The sequence below is a fragment of the Myotis myotis genome, unplaced genomic scaffold (genome assembly GCF_014108235.1).
Source record: "Myotis myotis isolate mMyoMyo1 unplaced genomic scaffold, mMyoMyo1.p scaffold_m19_p_1, whole genome shotgun sequence".
NCBI lineage: Eukaryota > Metazoa > Chordata > Mammalia > Chiroptera > Vespertilionidae > Myotis > Myotis myotis.
The window spans coordinates 3,049,667-3,072,923 of record NW_023416313.1 but is presented as its reverse complement, the minus strand read 5'-3'; the positions used below and the strand labels follow the sequence as shown (position 1 = coordinate 3,072,923).

The 23,257-nt window shown below is 62.4% G+C and overlaps 1 protein-coding gene across 4 annotated transcripts in view; it reads right to left on the bottom strand.

The window, feature by feature from the left end:
• Window positions 1–23,257, bottom strand: part of JAKMIP1 (janus kinase and microtubule interacting protein 1) — a 68,923-nt gene that overhangs the window by 5,813 nt on the left and 39,853 nt on the right. For 3 of the 4 annotated variants that reach the window (XM_036328531.1, XM_036328511.1, XM_036328520.1), the window contains 10 exons: window positions 18,430–18,558; window positions 17,283–17,411; window positions 16,052–16,135; window positions 14,897–14,959; window positions 13,394–13,492; window positions 10,666–10,767; window positions 10,003–10,056; window positions 9,205–9,270; window positions 2,235–2,303; window positions 870–947 (listed from right to left, as the gene is read on the bottom strand). In XM_036328531.1, coding sequence (XP_036184424.1) covers window positions 870–947; window positions 2,235–2,303; window positions 9,205–9,270; window positions 10,003–10,056; window positions 10,666–10,767; window positions 13,394–13,492; window positions 14,897–14,959; window positions 16,052–16,135; window positions 17,283–17,411; window positions 18,430–18,558 — 873 coding nt within the window. Of the gene's footprint in view, window positions 1–869; window positions 948–2,234; window positions 2,304–9,204; window positions 9,271–10,002; window positions 10,057–10,665; window positions 10,768–13,113; window positions 13,493–14,896; window positions 14,960–16,051; window positions 16,136–17,282; window positions 17,412–18,429; window positions 18,559–23,257 lie in introns of those variants that run through there. The other variant, XM_036328539.1, reaches the window with a different exon arrangement.

Sequence of the window (23,257 nt, the reverse complement as noted above, 5' to 3'; positions counted from 1 at the left end):
GGTCCTCGGAGCATCTGACAGACATGGGACCCCGAACACGACCTTCTACGCTGGGCACCAGGAAGCCCAGAACCAGTCTTGTGGCAAAGAGCGACACTGGCCCTGGCAGGGGTGCTCAGTGGGTGGGGCATCGTCCCGGGCACTGCAGGTTGCCGGTTCGATTCCCGGAAAAATCTTTAAAAAAAAAAAATAGCAATAGAGCAAAAGCCCTTCCCACGAGCCATTTCGTTCTGATGACCAGGCGGCCGCTCACTGCTCTCCCCTGTTCCTCCATGACTGTCTCCTGTTCACAGGAGCACTGCTTTGCAGGGTTATTTATTTTTATTGATTGATTGATTGATTGATTTCAGAGAGGAAGGGAGAGGGAGAGAGAGAGAGAGAAACATCAATGAAGAAAGAGAATCATGGATCAGCTGCCTCCTGCATGTCCCGCACTGGGGATCGAGCCTGCAACCCAGGCATATGCCCTGACTGGGAATTGAACCGTGACCTCCTGGTTTGTAGGTTGACTCTCAACCCCTGAGCCATGCCGGCCAGGCTGCTTTGAGGTTTTAAGCATAAATAAATATTTAAGTACAAACAAACATAAGAAAGAGGGTGTGTGTTTTTTCATTCATCTGAAATGATTGCTAGAACTGGACAAGCATGTCTAAAAAAGCCACCAAGCTGACTACGTGTGAAAGTCATGACTGATCTGGAAAAATCCACCATTCATCTGTGTGGCCATTCCCAGCCCAGCGTGGAGGTGGCGTTTTCACGGCTCCCACAGGGCACGGGCGAGGACTCGGAACGCGGTCTCAGCCCGAGGAAAACGCGGCCTCCACTATCGAGTCTAAAAAGCCAGGGTGCCCAACCCACCCCGGTCCTACCAGGTGAGCCTGGTCCAGGGCCTGCTTCCTGTAGTCCAGCTCCTCCTCCAGGTAGCCCTTCTGCTTGCTGAACAGGTCCTGAGAGAGGAGGCGCCCGGTCAGGAGCACGAGGAACCGCTGCAGTGCGGCCTTCAGAGCCGACCTCCTGCCCTTGGCTACGTGCGTCTCCCCAGGTCAGGGAGGGGGGTCGGGGCCGCAGGTGAGAGGGATGGGGGGGGGGGGGGGCTGCCCGCTGGCTCCCTGTCTGAGTCCTCTGGCGGGAGCCTCACAGGCCCAAAACCTGGGTCAGGGCTCCCGTCCTAGTGGGTGTCTGACTGCAGAGAAGGGACCTGGATCCCAGGAATCCTTCCTGTTCCTCTTGCCACATCCTGAGGCTCCTGCAGACCGTCTCAGTCCTTCCCAGAGGCAGTCCCGCCCCACGTGACCGACGCCACCACCTGCCGATGAGTGTCACTGCCCCACGCTCCCTCCCCCGCCCCCCAGGTCCCACCCTCAGCCCAAGCACCATCCCTCCAGATCACAAATCGCTCTCTATTGAGAATTCGAGGGTTTCCGAGTTAGAGCTCCTACACTGTAGCCATTTGACTTTACTGATGAGGAAACAGAGGGCCCGAGTGGACCACAGCCTCGTGCTGGATGCCTAGTTGCCTGGTGACGGACAGGACTAAAAACCCAGGCCCTGGGATTCCAGCTCAGGGTCTTTCCACACCACACACGGCTCCGGCCTGTGCTTCCCATCCCCTCCTTCCTTGCCTCTCATTTCTACTGAGAAAAGTCGCTGGTCTCAGAAGGCGCAACCATCCTCTCTCCTGACACCCCCGCCTGGCTCCCTCGCCCTGTCCGGCTGCCACAGGTGCCCACATGCGCCCAGCTCTGTGCAGAAACAGGCTGTGCATCTGGGCTCTCTCAGCCCCACGAGGCGGAGATGGAACCCACTTATCGCTAAGGAAACTGAGGCCCGGGCCCGTAGGGGATCAGTGAGGATTGGGTCCTGTCTGCATGTCCCCGGAGCCCCTGGGCCAAGCGCCTCCGTATCCCCGACGTGCCCCCCCTGACTTCACGCCGCACCGTGGCCGTCACTCATAAGCACACGGCCCCAGGGGCTTGGGGGCCGCTCCCGGCAGCAGGCGCCCCGCTTTCGGTACTGAACCTCTGAACCAGGCCCGGACAGCAGAGATGCCCAAAACATATAGTAAGTGAATATTGAAGTGGATGGATGATCATTCGTTACCCAGACGGCACCAGGGCAAAAGCCAGAGAAACACGTGCGAATAAGTAACGGGAAACGCCCGCCAGGTTTCCCGGGGCGAGGGGGCGGGGAGGCACCTGAGCCCCTCCAGCCGCCTCCTCCGGCTCGGCGCTTACCTTTTCCTTCTCCAGGTCCAGCATCTTCTGGGTCAGGGCCGCCTCGGTGCCCTCTATCTGCTTCAGCCACTGGAAGAGAGCAGGACGGGGGCGGCATGAGGACCCGCAGCCGGGATTCCGCCAGGCGGGCGTGCGGGGCCTCCTCCCAGAGGGGCTCCTGGGTCCCAGGGGGTGAGGCCCCGTCACGCCCAGGGGAGTCCTCAGGATGGAATTTCCGTCTCTACAGATGTTCCAGCTGTTTGCTCAGGGATCGGCCGGGTCATGGACACACGCGTGCGGGCACGTGCCTGTGGATGGGTGTGGGGGTTACCCGGGCGAGCCCGTGAGTACCGGAGGCAGTGGGCACGCGTGGTGTGGGAGCCTCCTAGCACATGGTGGCCCGAGCGTGGACGGCTGCGAGTGGGGCATCTGGACTCTGCAGCCGGCCGGGAGCGGCACCGAGGCTACTCTGCCATGTGCTGTGCCGGTGGCTGCAGCCCGGACCTCCTCCGGCCTCGCCCCAGCTTACGGGTGAGGACCTGGGGTTCAGTCCCTTGTCCAAGATCACATGGGTGGGGAGCGGGGATTTTGAACCCAAACCTCAGCACTGCCCCCTGCAGCCCCCACGCCCAGGCATGTCTGAGCAGCCAGTGCACCACGGCATGCAGGCAGGAGAGGGGTCCAGCCAGGCAGGGGGTGCAGCTGCGAGGGCCTGAGAGTCCCACATGTGCCCAGTACCAGTGTGCGAGGGGCTGAGGGCGGCGGGCACAGCTGCCGAGGGCTGAGGGCCGCTTCCCAGGCTGTAGACATGCGGGTGAGTCCTGTGCGGAGCCCACCCCTGAGAAGGAGGAAGTCCACAGACCGGGTGCCCTGGCCTGCGGGGGGTGTGGGGCTCGGGCTGGACAACGGGTGGGAGTGTGTGCGTCTGGCCTCATTGCTAAGCCAGCAGACCCCCTCCCTGCCCCTGCTGCCTGTGCACCTGACCTTTCCCGATGCCCAGCTGCCGGGTGCTCCCCCTTCCTGCTCCCCGCATTCCGTGCCCCCTCCCCTGCCCGGCCCCTGCTCTCTCTGCTTCCTCTGAAGTGTCTCCAGCAGCCCAGGCCGCCCACCACCCCTGTGCACAGCTCCTTCCACGCCTCCCAGGCCCCATCTCACCCACACCCGGACGCCGGGAGCACCCTGGCTCCTCCCCCCCCCCGTGCTGTTTCTGCCCCCCTGCCCCTCAGACCCTCTCATGTGCTCCCCCCGCTCAGCCCCTGTCCCCACCCAGCTCGGCCCCTCAGCTCCAGGCTCACCTGGACCCCTCCTGCCCGCCCCCAGCCCGCCAGCTCCCTCACGGACATGCATCTGCTTAAAGCCCCAAGGGCATCCGCACCCCAATCACGCCTGACGACCTCTGGCCCACAGGCAGGCCGCGCTGCCCTTGCCCCGGGGCCTTTGCACCTGCTGCTCTCTCTGCCCCGAACTCGCCACCTCTCCCCACCCCGCCGCAGCCCCCGGCCCGCGCTCGCTGCTGCCTCCCCAGGAAGCCGGCCCTGCTGCCTGCGTCCCTGGGGTCAGGCGCCCACGGATCCCCACGTCCTCTGTGAATGCCTGTCCCACGCCCCGCTGAGGGCCACATGGGACACGTTCTGTCAACGCCCTGGCCCAGCACAGGCCCGGCAGGAGGGGCGGCCTCCCCAGCATCTGCTGAACGAAGGAGGCGGCGAGGGGTGGGGTCCGGGGGGTGCGCCGCCGCAGAGGGAACAGGCTCCGGCCCCACAGGCCCACCCCCACCCACCTCGGGGGGCTCTGCCCAGCGGCGTGTGGTGTCTGAGGAACAGGTGAGCGTGCTTTTGACGGGGAGACGGTTCCGTTTCTCATGCCCTAACGCACGCCGTCGTGAGGAATAAACTAAAATGGGGCATGGGTTTCCGCGACCAGGGCCAGCGCTCAGACAGGCTTTGTAGGGCGGGACGTCAGGTTTCCCTCTGGCCTCACGGCAGGGGGTGCGCGCTGTGCACACGAGGGAACCGGGCGGGCGCCAGGACAGAAGCCCGGGCCAGGAGCCCCGTGGGCAGGCGCGGTCGCCAGCTCCACATCGGGGTCGGCCAGTCCGCGGGGCCTCCTCCTCCGCGGGGGCCGGGGCTGGGCAGCGGCGAGTGCGCCCCGGGCCTGGAGGAGTCTGGGAGCCGGCAGGTGCACCCCCCCAGCTCCCGCGGCCCACGCTGCAGGGCGGACCCTCACCCGCCTCCCTGACCCAGGCCGGCCGTGAGCAGGTCTGACCGCGGCCCCGAAGTCACCCGCGGGATGGGGACTCAAAGCGTCCACCTTTCGGGTGAGTTTTGAACCCGAGGGGAAGAGGTGTGACCCGCCGTCACCTGTGACCCTCGGGGCCGTGTCCGGCTTCTCTGCGGGGCACGAGCCACGTGGGGGAGGGCAAGGCCTGGTCCCTGACCCCGGACTCCGCTGACCAGGGGCCGGCCGGGAGCTGAGGGGACAGGGCTCCCCGGGGAGGGGAGGCGGCCTCCGCGGGGTCCCCGGGGTCCGCTCGCGCCGGGACGCGGGTCTGCGCCTCCAACCAGAACACTGCCGCGGCCCCGGTGCCGGTGCGGGTGTGAGTGACGCCTCTACACTGCGAGCGGCCGGCCGAGGGGCTGGCGGAGGCGGCAGGGCCCGCGGAGAACCGCTCTGCAGGGCGACCAGCTCGCCGTCCGGCCGCCCGCGCTGTCTGCCTGGTGGGGACCGTCCCATTTCAGCTCTGAGATGCCCACGTCCCAGGAAAACCCTGGGTCCTGAGCCAGCCCCTCGGGCGGTCACCCCAGCTGTCCCGCCATCGCTCTCGGCGGGCGCCACTGTTTGGGGGGCCGCTCTCAGCACCCACACTCCCTCTAGGGGGGAGCAACTCCTGAGCGCTTCACTTTGCTCGCAGACATGTGGCCGGGCGTGGAAACGGCCATCTAAGTCCAGTCCCCAAACCGTCCCACACGGGAGCTGGACCCCGTCCGCCTGACAGAGCTGGGGTCCTCAGCATGAGCAGCTCCTGCTCCCGCCCACCCGCGTGGGATCTGGCAGCAGAGGGAGGAGCTGGCAGGAAGGGAGGAGCTGGAGGGAGGGAGGAGCTGGCAGGAAGGGAGGAGCTGGAGGGAGGGGAGGAGCTGGCAGGGAGGGGAGGAGCTGGCAGGGAGGGAGGAGCTGGCAGAAAGGGGAGGAGCTGGCAGGAAAGGGAGGAGCTGGCAGGGAGGGAGGAGCTGGCAGGGAGGGAGGAGCTGGCAGGAAGGGAGGAGCTGGAGAAAGGGGAGGAGCTGGAGAAAGGGGAGGAGCTGGCAGGAAGGAAGGAGCTGGAGAAAGGGGAGGAGCTGGCAGGAAGGGGAGGAGCTGGAGAAAGGGGAGGAGCTGGCAGGGAAGGGAGGAGCTGGAGAAAGGGGAGGAGCTGGCAGGGAAGGGAGGAGCTGGCAGGGAGGGAGGAGCTGGCAGAAAGGGGAGGAGCTGGCAGGGAGGGGAGGAGCTGGCAGGGAGGGAGGAGCTGGCAGGGAGGGAGGAGCTGGCAGGAAGGGAGGAGCTGGAGAAAGGGGAGGAGCTGGCAGGGAAGGGAGGAGCTGGCAGGGAGGGAGGAGCTGGCAGAAAGGGGAGGAGCTGGCAGGGAAGGGAGGAGCTGGCAGGGAGGGAGGAGCTGGCAGGGAGGGAGGAGCTGGCAGGAAGGGAGGAGCTGGAGAAAGGGGAGGAGCTGGCAGGAAGGGAGGAGCTGGAGAAAGGGGAGGAGCTGGCAGGAAGGGGAGGAGCTGGAGAAAGGGGAGGAGCTGGCAGGAAGGGGAGGAGCTGGAGAAAGGGGAGGAGCTGGAGAAAGGGGAGGAGCTGGCAGGAAGGAAGGAGCTGGAGAAAGGGGAGGAGCTGGCAGGAAGGGGAGGAGCTGGAGAAAGGGGAGGAGCTGGCAGGAAGGGGAGGAGCTGGAGAAAGGGGAGGAGCTGGAGAAAGGGGAGGAGCTGGCAGGAAGGGAGGAGCTGGAGAAAGGGGAGGAGCTGGCAGGAAGGGAGGAGCTGGAGAAAGGCGAGGAGCTGGAGAAAGGGGAGGAGCTGGCAGGAAGGGGAGGAGCTGGAGAAAGGGGAGGAGCTGGAGAAAGGGGAGGAGCTGGCAGGAAGGGGAGGAGCTGGAGAAAGGGGAGGAGCTGGCAGGAAGGGAGGAGCTGGAGAAAGGGGAGGAGCTGGAGAAAGGGGAGGAGCTGGCAGGAAGGGGAGGAGCTGGCAGCAAAGGGAGGAGCTGGAGAAAGGGGAGGAGCTGGCAGCAAAGGGAGGAGCTGGCAGCAAAGGGAGGAGCTGGAGAAAGGGGAGGAGCTGGCAGCAAAGGGAGGAGCTGGCAGCAAAGGGAGGAGCTGGAGAAAGGGGAGGAGCTGGCAGCAAAGGGAGGAGCTGGAGAAAGGGGAGGAGCTGGCAGCAAAGGGAGGAGCTGGAGAAAGGGGAGGAGCTGGAGAAAGGGGAGGAGCTGGCAGAAAGGGGAGGAGCTGCAGCAAAGGGAGGAGCTGGAGAAAGGGGAGGAGCTGGCAGGAAGGGAGGAGCTGGAGAAAGGGGAGGAGCTGGAGAAAGGGGAGGAGCTGGCAGGAAGGGGAGGAGCTGGCAGGGAGGGGAGGAGCTGGCAGAAAGGGGAGGAGCTGGCAGGAAGGGGAGGAGCTGGCAGGAAGGGGAGGAGCTGGCAGGAAGGGGAGGAGCTGGCAGGAAGGGAGGAGCTGGAGAAAGGGGAGGAGCTGGCAGGAAGGGGAGGAGCTGGAGAAAGGGGAGGAGCTGGCAGGAAGGGAGGAGCTGGAGAAAGGGGAGGAGCTGGCAGGAAGGGAGGAGCTGGAGAAAGGGGAGGAGCTGGCAGGAAGGGGAGGAGCTGGAGAAAGGGGAGGAGCTGGAGAAAGGGGAGGAGCTGGCAGGAAGGAAGGAGCTGGAGAAAGGGGAGGAGCTGGCAGGAAGGGGAGGAGCTGGAGAAAGGGGAGGAGCTGGCAGGAAGGGGAGGAGCTGGAGAAAGGGGAGGAGCTGGAGAAAGGGGAGGAGCTGGCAGGAAGGGAGGAGCTGGAGAAAGGGGAGGAGCTGGCAGGAAGGGAGGAGCTGGAGAAAGGGGAGGAGCTGGAGAAAGGGGAGGAGCTGGCAGGAAGGGGAGGAGCTGGAGAAAGGGGAGGAGCTGGAGAAAGGGGAGGAGCTGGCAGGAAGGGGAGGAGCTGGAGGAAGGGGAGGAGCTGGCAGGAAGGGAGGAGCTGGAGAAAGGGGAGGAGCTGGCAGAAAGGGAGGAGCTGGAGAAAGGGGAGGAGCTGGAGTAAGGGGAGGAGCTGGCAGGAAGGGGAGGAGCTGGCAGCAAAGGGAGGAGCTGGAGAAAGGGGAGGAGCTGGCAGCAAAGGGAGGAGCTGGCAGCAAAGGGAGGAGCTGGAGAAAGGGGAGGAGCTGGCAGCAAAGGGAGGAGCTGGAGAAAGGGGAGGAGCTGGCAGCAAGGGGAGGAGCTGGAGAAAGGGGAGGAGCTGGAGAAAGGGGAGGAGCTGGCAGAAAGGGGAGGAGCTGGCAGCAAAGGGAGGAGCTGGAGAAAGGGGAGGAGCTGGCAGGAAGGGGAGGAGCTGGAGAAAGGGGAGGAGCTGGAGAAAGGGGAGGAGCTGGCAGGAAGGGGAGGAGCTGGAGAAAGGGGAGGAGCTGGCAGGAAGGGAGGAGCTGGAGAAAGGGGAGGAGCTGGCAGGAAGGGAGGAGCTGGAGAAAGGGGAGGAGCTGGAGAAAGGGGAGGAGCTGGCAGGAAGGGGAGGAGCTGGCAGCAAAGGGAGGAGCTGGAGAAAGGGGAGGAGCTGGCAGCAAAGGGAGGAGCTGGCAGCAAAGGGAGGAGCTGGAGAAAGGGGAGGAGCTGGCAGCAAAGGGAGGAGCTGGAGAAAGGGGAGGAGCTGGCAGCAAAGGGAGGAGCTGGAGAAAGGGGAGGAGCTGGAGAAAGGGGAGGAGCTGGCAGAAAGGGGAGGAGCTGGCAGCAAAGGGAGGAGCTGGAGAAAGGGGAGGAGCTGGCAGGAAGGGAGGAGCTGGAGAAAGGGGAGGAGCTGGAGAAAGGGGAGGAGCTGGCAGGAAGGGGAGGAGCTGGCAGGGAGGGGAGGAGCTGGCAGAAAGGGGAGGAGCTGGCAGGAAGGGGAGGAGCTGGCAGGAAGGGGAGGAGCTGGCAGGAAGGGGAGGAGCTGGCAGGAAGGGAGGAGCTGGCAGAAAGGGGAGGAGCTGGCAGGAAGGGGAGGAGCTGGCAGGGAGGGGAGGAGCTGGCAGGGAGGGGAGGAGCTGGCAGGGAGGGAGGAGCTGGCAGAAAGGGGAGGAGCTGGAGGAAGGGGAGGAGCTGGAGGAAGGGGAGGAGCTGGCAGGGAGGGAGGAGCTGGGGGGGGAGCTGGCGGGGGTGGGGGTTGGGGAGGAGGCTGACGCAGTTCTTTGTGGTCAGGGCACAGCCTGGTGCATTCTGGGGGTCGGGGCAGATGGGCAGCAGCGGGAAGAGGCTGGAGGAAGTGCGTGGGGGTGACAGGAACCAGGCGGACTGCAGCCACAGGCCAGGCAGGCCCAGGTCCTCAGCTCTGCAAGGGAGAAGCCAGCTGCCCCGGAAACCGAGCTGACCAAGTGCTCAGGACCCTCTCGCCATCACCAGCCAGTCCGCTTCCGGACCTACCCGGCGGGCGGTTAAATGGGATGAGACAGGGAAACGCTGGCACCGCCCGAGGTCAATAGGAAGGAAGTGGAAATCCCTCAATGTCTTAGCGGAGGGAAGACTATGGCGTGGCCGCCCGGCCGGACAGCGGGGGCGGCACAGCGAGGGGAGCTCATGGGAGGATAAACCTGGAAGTGTGAGGGGTTCAAGGCCATGGAACCCGGGGCGGGGGCCAGGCCGGAAGGAAGCACACCCAGGTCGGGAGTGACCCGCCATCAGGAAACAGGAGCCGTGCACGAGCGCATGCAGCGACCAACGGACAGACCGACAGACCGACAGACGGGCCTGCGCCCTAAGCCCGGCGCGAGTGCAGTGCGGAGCGGGGCTCTACCTTCTCACACAGCGCGAGCACAGTCCCGGCCTGGATGATGGCCACCTGCTCTTCGTTTCTCAGATTCTAAAACACAAAACCGGCAAGGGCGTTGGCACGGGATCCCGCAGGCCTTCGGGCTAGACAACTGCCAGGTCCTCTCTGAGCGTGTCCTCCACCCTCTCAAGGTCAGCCCCCTCTCAAGGTCAGCCCCACTCTCTCAAGGTCAGCCCCCTCTCAAGGTCAGCCCTCTCTCAAGGTCAGCCCCTCTCAAGGTCAGCCCCACTCAAGGTCAGCCCCCTCTCAAGGTCAGCCCTCTCTCAAGGTCAGCCCTCTCTCAAGGTCAGCCCCCACTCAAGGTCAACCCCCTCTCAAGGTCACCCCCACTCTCTCAAGGTCAGCCCCCCTCTCTCAAGGTCAGCTTTTAATGGCAGAGACATCCTCTCTGAGCTCTGGCCTTCTGCTTGGGAACCTGTCACAGGGTGGCACCAAGCCAACCTTTTAGGAAAGTAAAAATCTCACTTTGTGATTCAGAAATCTTGGGGGACTCCACTATCTCACTGGGGATTCATTCTTATGCTTCCCCCCCCTCATCACTCAGGCTCAGAGGACGAGCTAACCGGAGAACCCCACTTCTGGCAAGAACCCCACATCTGAGGACTGCAGACCCAGCCACCCCAGGGAACACGGCCACATAAAAGCCTTACATTGTACGTATTCGATCTCTTACATTAGGAAGAAAGGAAAACAGAACGAAAGCCACGCAATACACTGAACCACAACGAGACACGGAACCCAGAGCCAGTCGCCCGTAGTTACCCCGTTATCGCCCAGGATGTCTAGCTTCTTCATCAGGTCGGACACATCCACGTCCTGGAAGAGATGCAACCGTCATTTCTGAGTGCGCGACAGCACGTGGCGCCAGGCTCTCGGGCCACAGTCCTCACTGCCCCCTACGCGCTCCCCTCCTCCCCTTATAGGGACAGGCTGCTGCGTGTTAGGTCCCTGCTCCCAAGCGGCCACGGCAGCCTGTGGGCCAGGAGCACCGTCTCTGTGCCCATGGGAAGGTCTTACCCGCCTCCGGGAGCAGGACAAACACCGGCTGTTAGACAACCACAGCCGTCCTGGCCAGGGCGCCCCTGCCTGTCGGGCACCACACCGAGGGCTCCTCTCGGTTAACGGACCCGCCCAGGCCTCAGAGACGAGAGGCGACGGAAGGTCAGGGAGGTTACGGGCCAGGGCGAGGGTCGGCACTCAGGGCCACCTCCCACGTCTCTGTTCTTTCATCGCGGGGTACAAACAGGGTAGCCATTGGTGACTCGCTGAAATCATGAACTATGACTTTCAGGATGTGTGTGGGGGGGCGGGTAGGGGTCTCTTATGAAAACGCATTCTATCCCTGGCATCGAGCTGCCCCGGGCCGAAGCGGAGGCACCCCCTCTCCTCCCAGCCCTGCCCCGCACCCCGGCCCCTGGCACCTACCTTAACTCCTTCCTGGTGGCAGAACAGCTGGAGGGCGCTGCTGTGGTTCTCGGGGAAGCTGGCGATTTGGAGGTTAAACGCGGGCGACCTCCGCTCTCTCTCCTGGGGAGAAGATTTGGTTTAAACACAGGACTTTATTGAATTAGTTTCCACTTGCCATTTCCCCCACGTTACTTGGCACAAACTAACGAATTCCAGTGGGCAAAGATGCTCCTAAAAAGCGCCCGTTCAGACTACGCATCCTCGTCGGCGGAACAGCGCGACCTCCTGTGGACACCTGTTCACCTCTGACCACGTCGCTGGGAAGAAATGGTTAACTGAGGACGCGGGAGAGGGGAGCCAGGAAGGCTCACCATCAGCAAATATGGAATGTTTCATACTGGCAACAAGTGCCGAAGGCCACCGAGTGCCAGTGCCCAGTGCCCGGTGCCCTGGGCACGTTGTCTCGTGCGATCCTCACACGACCCCAGAGGCAGGCGTATCGCTTTCATCTTAGACAAGGAGACGGAGTGAGCGGCAGGGCTGGGACCCTGGCTCCACACACTGTTCATTTAATCTGCGATTCATCCGGTTGTTTCAAGGTGCTTTTTAACCCCGCGCACACACCAGTGGTCACCACGCCCCTGCCTTGGATGGAGTCAGATCTCAGGGACCAGGGAGGGAAAAGCATTTTCCCAGAAGAGGCTCTTATTCATCACCACGAAGTGACACGTTTTCAGAAAGGACAGGGGCAGCCCAGCCGCTCACAGGAATACAGCCCAGCGGCCAACAGTCCTCCGGTCTCGAGGGTTTCCTCCCTGGCGCTGCCCTCACTCCCGGAGCCACGGACAGGCCGGCCAGCAGCGGCCTTCGCACATGCGCCCGAGCCCACACCGCCCCCTTCTCGGGCTGCAGTGAGGTAACACGCTTGGGTCGGACCACACCTGCAGGGCCCACTGGGTCATGGGCGCCCTTACCACTGAGGCGAGGAGCGTAGCCAGTGGGCCCAGTTTAGGGAAATGGTGGGCAGCGATAAAGGAGAGAGAGTCATTCATTCATTCAGTTTCCTTCTCACCTGGGCTTGAAACAGTTTAGAGAAACCTGGTTTGCCTGATGAGCCAAAACACAGAATTTGCAATTGCCCCATCCAGCGGGTGCCTTTCTACCCACTTAAATGGAATCTCCATAGAAAAGGTCATAAGAGAAAGCTCGTATTTCATGGGAGTGGAAGTTAGAACACTCTAATGGCTCTGAGGGACAGTGAGACACCTGGAGAAAATTCTGTAAACTGAGCAATGCTGGTAGAACGCTCAGGAGAAAGATGAGTAACTAAGACCCTTAAAGGGTTTTCTAACAGGGCCGACGTGTTCATGACGCCCTCAACCTCGTAACTGCCGATTTCTGCTGCACAAATGAAACACCAGCTCTCACGAGCCAGGGCCACGGGCAGTCACACTGGTTCCTGAGACCCCGCCGTGGCCCAGGCCAGCGACCAAGGACCAGACGGTAGGTTCTAGCAAACAGGACTGAAACGGAAGCCGGGAGAAGAAAGCAAAGTCGGAAACGTGGCCTGCGGGTCCCGCGCACGCAGAGGGACAGCGGAGCCGGGCCTGCCGGGAACCCTCACAAACGCAGGAGATGTCGGGATGTCGACGAGTGTTCAGCGGAAACAAACAAACAGGAAGGATTAGGAAGTGAGTGGCAGCGAGGCGCTAGTGACAGGAAGGTTTCCGTGGGAAGCCATGAAACCATCGGCAATGCCACACGAGGCCCGACTCTGCAGTGGGGAGCAACTGAAGGTTTAACACGATGTCCAGCCCGGCCGGCGTGGCTCAGTGGCTGAGCATCAACCTATGAACCAGGAGGTCACGGTTCCATTCCCGGTCAGGGCACATGCCCGGGTTGTGGGCTTGATCCCCAGTGTGGGACGTGCAGGAGGCAGCCGATCCATGATTCTCTCTCGTCACTGATGTTTCTCTCTCTCTTCCTCTCCCTTCCTCTCTGAAATTAATAAAAATATATTTTAAAAGCAAACAAACAAAAACCCCACGATGTCTACCATGTACAATGTCAGTCACGCTCTGGGCTAAGGCGTGGCTGTCAGCTGCAGTTGAGTGGCTTTTTAGCCCAGAGCTGTGCTGCCAGGTCTGTCCGCACTGGAGGAAAGAGTTGAAGCAACGTGAGGAGTTTCCTGAACTGCCTGTGCGAGTCCCTCCTCCTCCCTGGCTCACTTACCTGTGTTTGCCTTGGCCAACAGAAAGCGGGTCAGGCTAGCGGGACCCACACTACAGAGGCTCGGGACCTGCCGTTTCGGGAGGCGCCACGCACAGCATGCGCGGCCGCTTTAAAAGTGTCACTGCCTACAGCAGGGCGGTGGCCGGGCTTGCAGAATGCGCACCAGGCGACCGGCATGCAGGGAAGAAGTCGTTGTGGAATGAAACACAAATAAAAAAGGCAAAATATTGCAAAAACAAAGTATTTTATTAAGTGCAAAACAAGCCGTAGGCAATAAAGAGATGCGCTCTGGTACAGGTCCCAGGACTGCGGCGAGCATTCCCTCCAGAACATTAAGGCAGTGAAATCATTCTGAACATACAGGTTTTAAAACGGGAGAGAAAAGAAAGAAACCTCTGGGCCGCGTCCCCTTTCCACATGCTCGGGGCGTCCGGGAGCGTTACAGGAATTTCAGTTTGGGCTCAAAGAGAATGTCTGCGCCGTTTGAGAGCTTACAACAGAGAGAGTCCCTTACTTCGAGCTCGAGCACCCTGAACTCGAGCAGCTCGTTCTGGTCCCGCGCGTCCTGCATGTCGCTCTTCAGCTGGCGCTCTTCCACCTCCAGCCGGTGCACCTAGAGCAGAAGGAGCCGCGGCTCAGGGGGCAGCACGGCCGTCCCTCCCGGGCCACGAGAGGCGTGTCCCCTGACCAGGAGGGCGGGGCGGGACGGGCCACGGCGAGGAGCCGGGCTGGTGCGGCACCGGGTCGCCCCGCAGCCCCGAGCCCGGCCCAGAGAAGGGCCGCCTCATCTATTTGCTGAATAAACGGATGATGGGGAAACGGAGGCCCAGAGCGATGAAGTCCCTTCCCTGAGGTCGATGGTGGGGAAGGGAGAGTGACCCCCAAGCCTGTCCATGTCCTTCTAATCCGGGCGAGTCCAGCGGCCACAGAGGAAGCACCTGCTGGAGGCCCCAGGCCCTGGAGAAGGTCATGCTGGCTGTCCTCCAGCTCCCAGCCCTGCCCGCTCCCCGCCCCGCCCCGCGCCCCCCCCCTCCGGGAGCCCCTGGCCGAGCTGCTAACTGCTCTGCGCTCAGTGGCTTCCAGGAGAACAGCCGCCCAAGTTCCCGGCTGCAGGACTGAGAAGCTCACAGAGCCGAGGACCTTGTCCGTCACAGTCACTCTGACCTCACGCCAGGGGCACGGGAGAGGGGCCCCGCCCCCAGCGGACATGTGGAAACAGTACAGGAGCTTTCTGTGGCTCCCAGAATTGAGCGAGCAGGACAGAACCGCTCTCCCAACGCACAGGGCCACCTCACAGGACAGCGGCCCAAATGTGAGAAGTAGCACAGGACAGCGAACGGCCACAAGGGGTCAGTGCAGAGCTGGGGCTACACCAAGGCCCTCCCCCGCCCCCCCCCCCCCCCCCAGGGCCCGGCCAGGCCTGTCCAGCCCTGGCATCTAGGACGCCTAAAGCCAGGCCTACCCAGGTCTGGTCCCCTAGCACGGAAGGTGCAGCAAGGCAGACCTGGAGGGTCAGAAAGTCCATGGTGGCTGCCAGGGCCGGGGAGGGGGCGGGGAGGGACTGCAGGGGGCGGGAAACGGCCTGAACCTGCACTGTGGTGATGGCTGCACGACTCACTGAATTGTAGAGAGGTTAGAAAAAAATTAAGGTCTGTCCCAAAGCATGAGACTTATTTCCCCGAGCCAACTCCTGGAGAGAGTTCCAGAAAGTTCCATGACCGGAGAGGGAGGGCAGGCTCAGCCCTGCCAGCACCATGACCTCCAGTCCATGAACAGCCAGTCAATCAGTGTCGTAGGCCCGCCCCTGGGAGGGGCTCGGGAAGCCCCATCCGGACAGACACGTGACCTTGTCAGCAGGTGCCCTGGGGAAGGTCCAGGTCAGCCCTGCTGCCCTCCCCAGGACAGAGCCAGGACCAGGGGCCGGGAGCCCCCAGGAACCGGGCTCTGATGAACGAACGTAAGGACGGCCCTGGGTGCTGCCAGGGAGGCTGGCGCGGGGCGGCGCTGGCGCACGTACCTTCTCCTGCAGCTCCTGGTTGGTTCTCATGAGCAGCTGCTTCTCCTCCACCCACTGGGAATCCTGCGGAAAAGCACTGGGCATGTCACACTCCCTGGCGCGGCGCCCGGCCCAGCCACAGTGGCCACGAGGAAGGCCACGGGGGAGGGGCTTTCCCTGGGAGCCCGGAAGAGGGCAGCAGCTAGAGCGACCTCGCCGGCCCCTCACCTTCAACCCCAGAGAGAGGAGCGGCTGGTTTGCGGAACAACCCTGCTCCCGGCTCACGTCCCTAAAAGCACAGGGACCGGGGTCTGTATCCGCGGCAGAAACAGCCGCACCGTGACCGTGACCAGGTCGGCCCGCAGACCCCCTCTCCTGCGGGCTCGCTGCAGCCCACGGGCCGGCGTCCCCACAGCGACACCCTTGTGCTCACTCTAGGCGCCTGGCCGAGCCACCCGGACCACAGCCCACCCAGGTCAGCCCATGAGCACACGGCACTAGCCCATCCTGTCGCTGTGTGTCCCCAGCGCCCGGCACGGTGACTGGCACACAGCCAGTGTCAGGGAAGACAGAGGGCGGGTGAATGAATACAGGAAGATACTCCCTCTCCCTCCTCTGCTCCAGTGGCTCCGGGCTCCCTTCTCCCCAGCAGTTAGGGTGCTCCCCACCCCAAGGGACAGGTCTGGCTTGGCCCCTCTCCCGTGTCCTGCTGTCCCCAGGCCTGACCAAGTGCAGAGGACGCATACACGGAGGTGGTGCTAATCTGAGAAGCAGGGGGGCCGGATTCTATGAGACGGTCACAGCAGGAGACCTGGGGCGGGGGCGGGGCCTCTGCCGAGATTGACAGCTAGTGGCGGGCCCAGCTCATTTTCACAATTATCTCTTCGGCGTCAATGGCAGCTTTTCTTCAGATACAAGTCAAAAAAGATTTTGGTCACCACTTTGCTTTTGGAATTGTGTCCTATTTTTGTGCAAACAAGCAAAAAGTGAGCCAAGTTAGAGTTTCGGAATTGTGAGTTTTTAAAGGCCCACATGCAGGCCGCTCGCAGGGGTGTTCTTGCCTGGGTTCCGCTAGTGCTTTTCCCCCTAATGTCTCGGGAGCGAACGGCAGGGTGGCAGAGCCCCCTCGGCCCCAAGCCCCAGGCCCCAGGGACATCACACGACCTCGGTGCTCACCTGACCCCTCTCGGCCAACAGCTTCTCCAAGTCCTCAATTTTGGCCTGACACCGCAGCAGATCGGCTTGCAGCTGCTCCCGGGTCTGGAATGAAAAGGCCAGAAGGTGAGCGGGTCATCTCGATGGCGGCTGAGTCGCGGGAAGGGTCACGCCGCAGCCAGGCCTTAGAAACAGGCCCGTGTTCAGGAGCACGCGCTCCGACGCGGCCCACCTGGGGGCCTGCAGGCTCTCCCCTCAGATGTAAACGTCCGAAGAACAACAGGCCTGCGAGCTGTCAGGTCTGACCCTGGTGTTACAGACAAGGACACGGAGGCCTGGAGGAGAGGCAGCGCCTTCACGGGGCTGAGCAAGCCCGGAGCCGGACGCGGCAGGCTCTCACCGGCTCCCGGCCAAGTTCAGCGGCTGCTCATGCGCAATCACCAGCACTCCTGAGCACTTTCACACCCGCCTGGTGCATATCAGATCACCCAGGGCAAGGGCTGAGAACTGAGTGTGGGGTAACAGGGAGTGGTGGGGACTGGGGCACACGGGGCGTGCACGGTCCATCTCGGGGAAAACGGCCACTCAGCTGACTCCACATGCTACCCGTACAGCCGGAAGCCTGGAGCTGCCGAAGGTCTGACTCCCCGAGAGAAGCGGGCACCTGGAGGTCCATGTGAAATTTCTTGACTTTTCAATGTTGGCAACCAGATAAAATTCCTCATAAAAACCGCACGGCTCAGCTCAAACCACGCCCAGCCATTGACCTCGGCGGACCTACACGTTACGGGCCGGAGTCTGTGGCTCAGGAGCGGCCTCCCTGCAGCCTCCCTCGCCACCGCTGCCTCGCGGGATGAACGGGGACACTAGGTGTGCACTGGCCCGGGGTGTGCTCTCCGCGGTCCCCTCGCTCTCAGAGGAAGGGCAAGCAGCCCCTGGTCTGTGTGACCCCTGAAGGTGGGTAAGGGCCAGTAGGTGGACGTTATAGGAAGACAGAGCTCAGCCCAGCACGAGGGCAGGCGTGGCCTGGACCCGGTGGCCGGCAGGGACTGAGGGCACCCTGACAGTCCCTCAGGTTTCCGGGGGTTTGACAAACGCTGGGACACTGCCGCCGCGAGAGTCTGTGATGTGTCCCCCACCCCGTCACCTCTCAGAATCCCCTCCATGCCTCCCGACAGGGCCACAGAACCACAGCGCGAGGAAGGGCACGGCGGGCCCCTGCCCAGCCCTCCCGGCCCAGCCGCGCACTCACCCGGGCCTCCCGCTCGGCGTCCAGCGTGCCCCCCACCTGCTCCTGCAGGAGGGCGTAGGCCCGCTGCAGGGCCTGGTACTCCCTGGTCAGCTGGCAGAACCGCAGGTCGGCCTCCTCCCTGGTGGTCGTCTGGAGGCAAGGACAGAAGCAATGACAGCATGACCGGGTGTCGTCCGGGGCAGGGCCCACACCCACCGCTGCTGCCCACGATGACCTGGGGAACCTCCCAGCCGGGAGTGGACGGCGCTGAGAGCAACGCCAGGGCCGACCCTGGGAACCGCGAGTCATGTGACCGGGAGCCAGCGCCGACTCGCGGGGGCCTGTGTGCCTGTGCCCGCCCCACAGCACCCTCACACCGGGATCTCCTCCACGAAGGTGACACCGAGTGTGCGAACACGCGCCTGCAGGGAGGGCGTCAGTCAGCGCGCTGTCTGCACACGCCCGTCACAGGGCCGTCAAGTTAAATGCCCACGTGCACCCACAGGACACAGTCCCGCGTGCTCGAGAGGACGGTGTGGAGCAGGCTTTCGGTGCTGAGACACCTGTTACTGTCAGTGAGAAGAGACATCAAAAGCCCGTGCCTGGCATGGTCGCATTTTACTCCATTTTCCTAAGAAAACTGGGCTGGGGGTGGGGGCGGGGAGAGAAGGAAGCCCCTCTTCACACCTGGGGACCCAGGTCCCTAGGAAGGGGGAGGGGCCTCGGCTGGGAGGCTTCCGGCAGGTTTACACCTTCCTCCCCCAGTGTTTGCAGTCTCTCCTACAGGAGCCTGCTCTATGATGGAAGGGGCAGCCGTGCTGCTCCCACCAGGTGGTGTGGTGCGTGTGTGCATGTATGGAATCTGTGTGTGTGTGCAGGTATGTGTGTGTGTGTGTAGCAGAATGAGGGACAGGCCACCACACAGCAATTTCCATCACAAAGGGTAAGTCACCCCGAGGCGACCTCAGATCCTCTGTGAAATCGGTGCTGGGGAGGGAAAGGGACCCCACGCCTGCCAGTGCCCCCAGCCATCCAGAGCCCATGAAGGGGACCACCTCCCCTGACCCGATGGGCTGTGCTATCCCAGGTCCCCTGGGGTGAGAGCTCTCAGTGGGGAGCAGGGGCCGGAAGTGCCACAACCCCCGTGTCTGGCCCGAGGCTCGCTTACGTCGTCCAGGTCCTCTTCGGGGGTGGCCGGGGCCCTGTCCGTCCTGTCTGTGTTGCAGGACGTCTCTGACAAGGTTTCCGAGTCCACAGACTCCTCATCAAATCCAAAAAATGTCTCCACAACATGCTTCTGTGAAGGCAACGTGGACATGTTAGGAACAAACTCAGAGCTGCCAGGCCCCCAGCTACGGCACCTGCAGTCTGGGCTGCAGGACACCCCGGGTTGGGGAGGGGGGGGGCTCACAATGGGCTGGTGGGAAAGAAGGTGGGAGGGTGTGGGGGGCTGCAGCAGGCCGGACCCTGGCTCTGGGCAGGAGTTATTGGCCTTATGCCCCTTAAAGGGACGTGGAGCACAAAGCGAGGTCACACGTGGCTGTGCCCACGTGCTGACACGCAACGAGCAGCACACATGTACTAAGGAGTGGAACGGGCCAGGGGAGTGGCCGCGTTCTAGACGCCACACACAGGGAAAAGCTAAAGGGGCATAGGCGGGGCCCTGAGCACCTGGGTGAGCATGTGGCCCAGGGCCTCACCAGACTTGTGCTAAGAGGCAATGTTTCTTTAACTTTTTATTATAGGAAACTTAGAGCACTTACAAAATTAGAAGGAAGAGTGAACAGACCCTCATGCACCCATCACTCAGGGTCAGAGGCGATTTTAACGCCAGTCACTGTGTGCGACCTCCCGGTTACCCCACCCAGCACTTCTCCCACTCCATTCATTCATTCACATACGCACTCATTCATTCATTCATTCATTCATTCATTCATTCATTCAGCAAGCACCTGACGGAGCACCTCCTGTGGGTCAGACACTGGCTGGATGGGGCCTGGGGACTGCAGACATCAGACACAGTCTCCAGATAATCTTGTTTTAGAAACATGGGCTTTTCCCCCAAACAATCCCTGGGAAGGATTTTTATTTGATTTTATAATCAACTAGAGGCCCGGTGCACAAAAATTCATGCACTTGGGGGGGGGGAGAGGGTCCCTCGGCCCAGCCTGCCCCCTCTCACAGCTCTCACAGTCCAGGACCCCTCAGGGCAGGACCTGCTGATGGCTTAGGCCCGCTCCCTCTGCAGGAGGCAACTGGGCCAATCGGGGAAGGCGCCGCCCCCATCACCCCGCTGATGCTGCCACTGCCAGCTGCTGCGGCCGCCTTGCCCTCAGCCCTCTCAGCTGTGGCGGCTTTGTCTGGAAGGACATCCGGTCTGTCCAGTCTAATTAGCATATTAGCTTTTATTAGTACAGATGGCTGCTTCTGATGACCATGAAAAAAGAACCATGCCTAACTCCAGAGCCAAGCCCCGGCTCCCACTGGTGTGTCCAGACCTGGCTTCTCCCAGACCCCCCGCCCCTGCATCCTCAACCAGGGGTGGTGTCGGGGCGCACCCGCATGCTAAGGCACCTCCCACTTGTCTGCAACCTATGCTCCCAAATGTACGAAAAGCAGGGCTGGACCCGTGCCCGACAGTGTGATTAAGGAACAACTCCCACACCAGCAGGGGGAGGAGGAGAGGGGGATCCCTTGTCATCAGTAGTTAGCTTCTGAAGAGGCGTTGCTGGAAGCAGCCGACCACCACACGGCACCCCAACATCCTTGCACTTGGCACCTGTCTTCCCGCTGCCACTTCCACCTTGCGCCCCATTTTTGTTTTGTTTTTAATACATGTGGGGCAGGTACCAGAACTCCTGACAGCTCAGCCGTCTGTCTCCCCAGCAGCTCACGGGCCGAGTGGACAGTGACACACCCCCAGAGCCTGCCGCTCCCATGTCTAGCGTGTGCTCCTCACGGAGTTCTGCCCTTTTAGTTGCTCAGGCCAAACCCCTAGGCGCCCTCGACGCTCCTCGCCCTCCCCTCTGGAGAAGTCCTGTGGGCTCCACCTCATCCCCAAGCCAAGCCTGAGCCCCGGCCCTCCCGCCTGGTCCAAACCACCGGCCTCCCTCGCTGCAATCACTAAGCCGCCTCCCACTGGCCTCACTGCCCCTCCCTTGTCTGCACCCTGGCAGCCCATCAGAGCCGAGTAAAACTGCTCCAGCCTTACCCCTCACCCTCCTCTCTTTGGGTTAATCCTCACCCGAGGATATCTTTTCCATTGCTTTCAGAGCGAGTGTAAAGGAGGGTGGTGGGGGGGGAGAAACATCGATGTGAGAGAGACGCATCCGTCGGTTGCCTCCTGCATGCGCCCCAACCAAGAACAGGGAGCGAACCCATAACCCAGGCACATGCCCTTGACCAGGAATCGTGCCCGTAACCCCTCAGTGTGCAGACTGGCGCTCTAACCACTGGAAGACACCAGCCAGGCCTCACCCTCCTTGACCACTGTGCTCCAGCCACACTGCCAAGCGTGCCTGAGCTCCCACGTGCCTGGCGCAGGCCTGTACCCTGCCCAGATGCCCTTCTCTGGGACCCACCAGGTTCTCTGCCCTGACCACACCACAGTCCTTCCAGCCCCTTCCCACCGAGGTCTCACCTTCCTTCTCCTCCCCCTCTCATCACCACCTGACAGATCGCTTTTGCTTTATGTCTGTCACCTGTCTTCCCCGCTGGGCTGTGAGCGCCCCGCGCCCCCCGACCCCGGGGATAGGGATTTGGCTCCACGAGGGCAGGGTCTGAGCTCTCCTGCTCCCGGCTGTGCCGGGGCCTGGCACACGCAAGAAATGCTGCCTGGGAAACAAGTAATCACAGCACGTCTCTGTGAATGAACTCCAAGCCGAGCTAACGTCTTTACCCACCAAGCGCTTCAGGTTCTCGCGGGCACCCTCCCTTCAGTCTGCAGCCACGTCAGCGGGCAGCCGCCGGGCCGTGCGCCCAGGTGAGCCTAAGGGGCAGGAGGTGAGGCCTAATGGGCTCCATCGATTTCCAATGGTCCTTCTCTCCAAGTGCAGGGTGGAGACAGCCATGTGCCCAGTCTCCTCCCGCAGAAACCCCGCCTGGTTCAGGGTCACCAGCTCAGCCGGCCGTCGCCAGGGAGCCGCGGCCGGGCCCCCGATGGTGACAGCAGCACCTCAGGAGGGAGCATCTCACCCCCACGCGCAGTCCCCCCACCCCACCCCCCGCCTGGGCTCCAGCTCCCGTTCTCCTGGGCGCCACTCGGCCGACCTTGTTGCTTGTAAACACAGCTAATTGCCAGGCCTCTGGGGCAGGCCTGTGTTTGTGATGTGCCCTTGGGCAGCAGCGGGCACGCAGGGAGGGCCCTGCCTGGCACAGCGGTGCAGCCCCAGGAACCATCCAGCCACACACTCACCAAGGATCAGGACAGGACGGGGTGCGATGCTGGGACCCACCCCCCCCCATCAAGTGGCCTGGACCGTTCTGGGGGTCATGACGAAGCAGGCCACCCCCAGGCTGATCCAGTTTCTGAAACCCTGCGGGGCTGCTGGCTAGACGCGCAGTCACGGAGCTCCCGTCAGGGCCTCAGCTGCAGACCCTGCAGGTGGGCATTCCAGCGGGGCCGCCCCGCCCTGAGCAGCCAGGCTGCCCAGGCCCAGTGGAGCCCCTGAGGTATAACCTGGCCCCAGAGACCCAGACCCGCCGGAGGCAGCAGCTGCCGGGAGGGAAGGGGGAAGCGGCTCTGGGGGCGGAGACCAAACACAAAAGGGCACTCAGGTCACAGTCCTAACAGCAAAGGCTGTGGAGCCACAAACACGGCACACGGCACACGGCACACGGCACACGGCACACGGCACACGGCGCACGCAGGGCTGAGCTGACTGTGGCCAGCCCGATAGCACGTGCCCTGGGTTAGTTCCTCTAGCGCCGTGGTCGGCAAACTGCGGCTCGCGAGCCACATGCGGCTCTTTGGCCCCCTGAGTGTGGCTCTTCCTAAGCCTTAGGAGGACCCTAATTAAGTTAATAACAATGTACCCACCTATACAGTTTAAGTTGAAAAAATTTGGCTCTCAAAAGAAATTTCAATCGTGTACTGCTGATATTTGGCTCTGTTGACTAATGAGTTTGCCGACCACTGGCTAGGGCAGGGTTCTCAACCTTGGCTGCACATTAGAATCACCTGGGAATCTTTAAAATCCTGATTTCTGGGCCTCATCCTCCAGAAATTCTGTTTCTTTGTTACTAATGTTGTGGCCCCACCCCATCACAAAGAAACAGAATTTCCGGAGGATGAGGCCCAGAAATCAGGATTTAAGGATTCCCAGGTGATAATGTGCAGCCAAGGTTGAGAACCACTGGTCTAGGGTGAGCTTTTGTAAGTGACTGTCTTACCTGGGAAGCCAAAACGTAGCACAGAAATGTATGCCTCTATTCATAAGAAACAGCTGGAAAAGGACCTTTCCCTGCCCAGAGCGAAGGTCTGGTCCTGTCTTCTGGGGAGACTGCAGCTCCTGCCTTTCCCTGCACCTTCACCTGGTCCATGTGAGCCGCCAGGAGCCCGGGAAACACCGGGCCTCAGTGCTCGCACAACGGGCTTTAAACACAGTCCGTCTCCATCCTCCTCACACCCCCGGCGTCCCCGGGAAGATACTGCAGGGGCGTCGAGTCCTATCTGCTCGCTCCCCACACCTTCTCCCCACAGGGGCCCACGCCTCCAGGCTGCCACCTCTTGCCCTGCTGACTCCTTTTACAAAGAGCCCAACTTTGGGGGGAAAATGACTGAACGATGTAAAGGACCCCAGTTACACTCTGATATCCAGAGGTGCCCGCTCTTAGCTGGTCACACGGCACCAAGGGGGGAAGAGGGAGCCCTCCACCGCTCCAGCCCCCCTCAGCCTCCCCTCCAAGGCCCCTGCCCAGGAGGGGGCGTCCAGCCGCAGGGACGGACCCCCACGCCGGCGCCTACCTTCATGCCGGTAGGTCATCTCCTGGCAGCC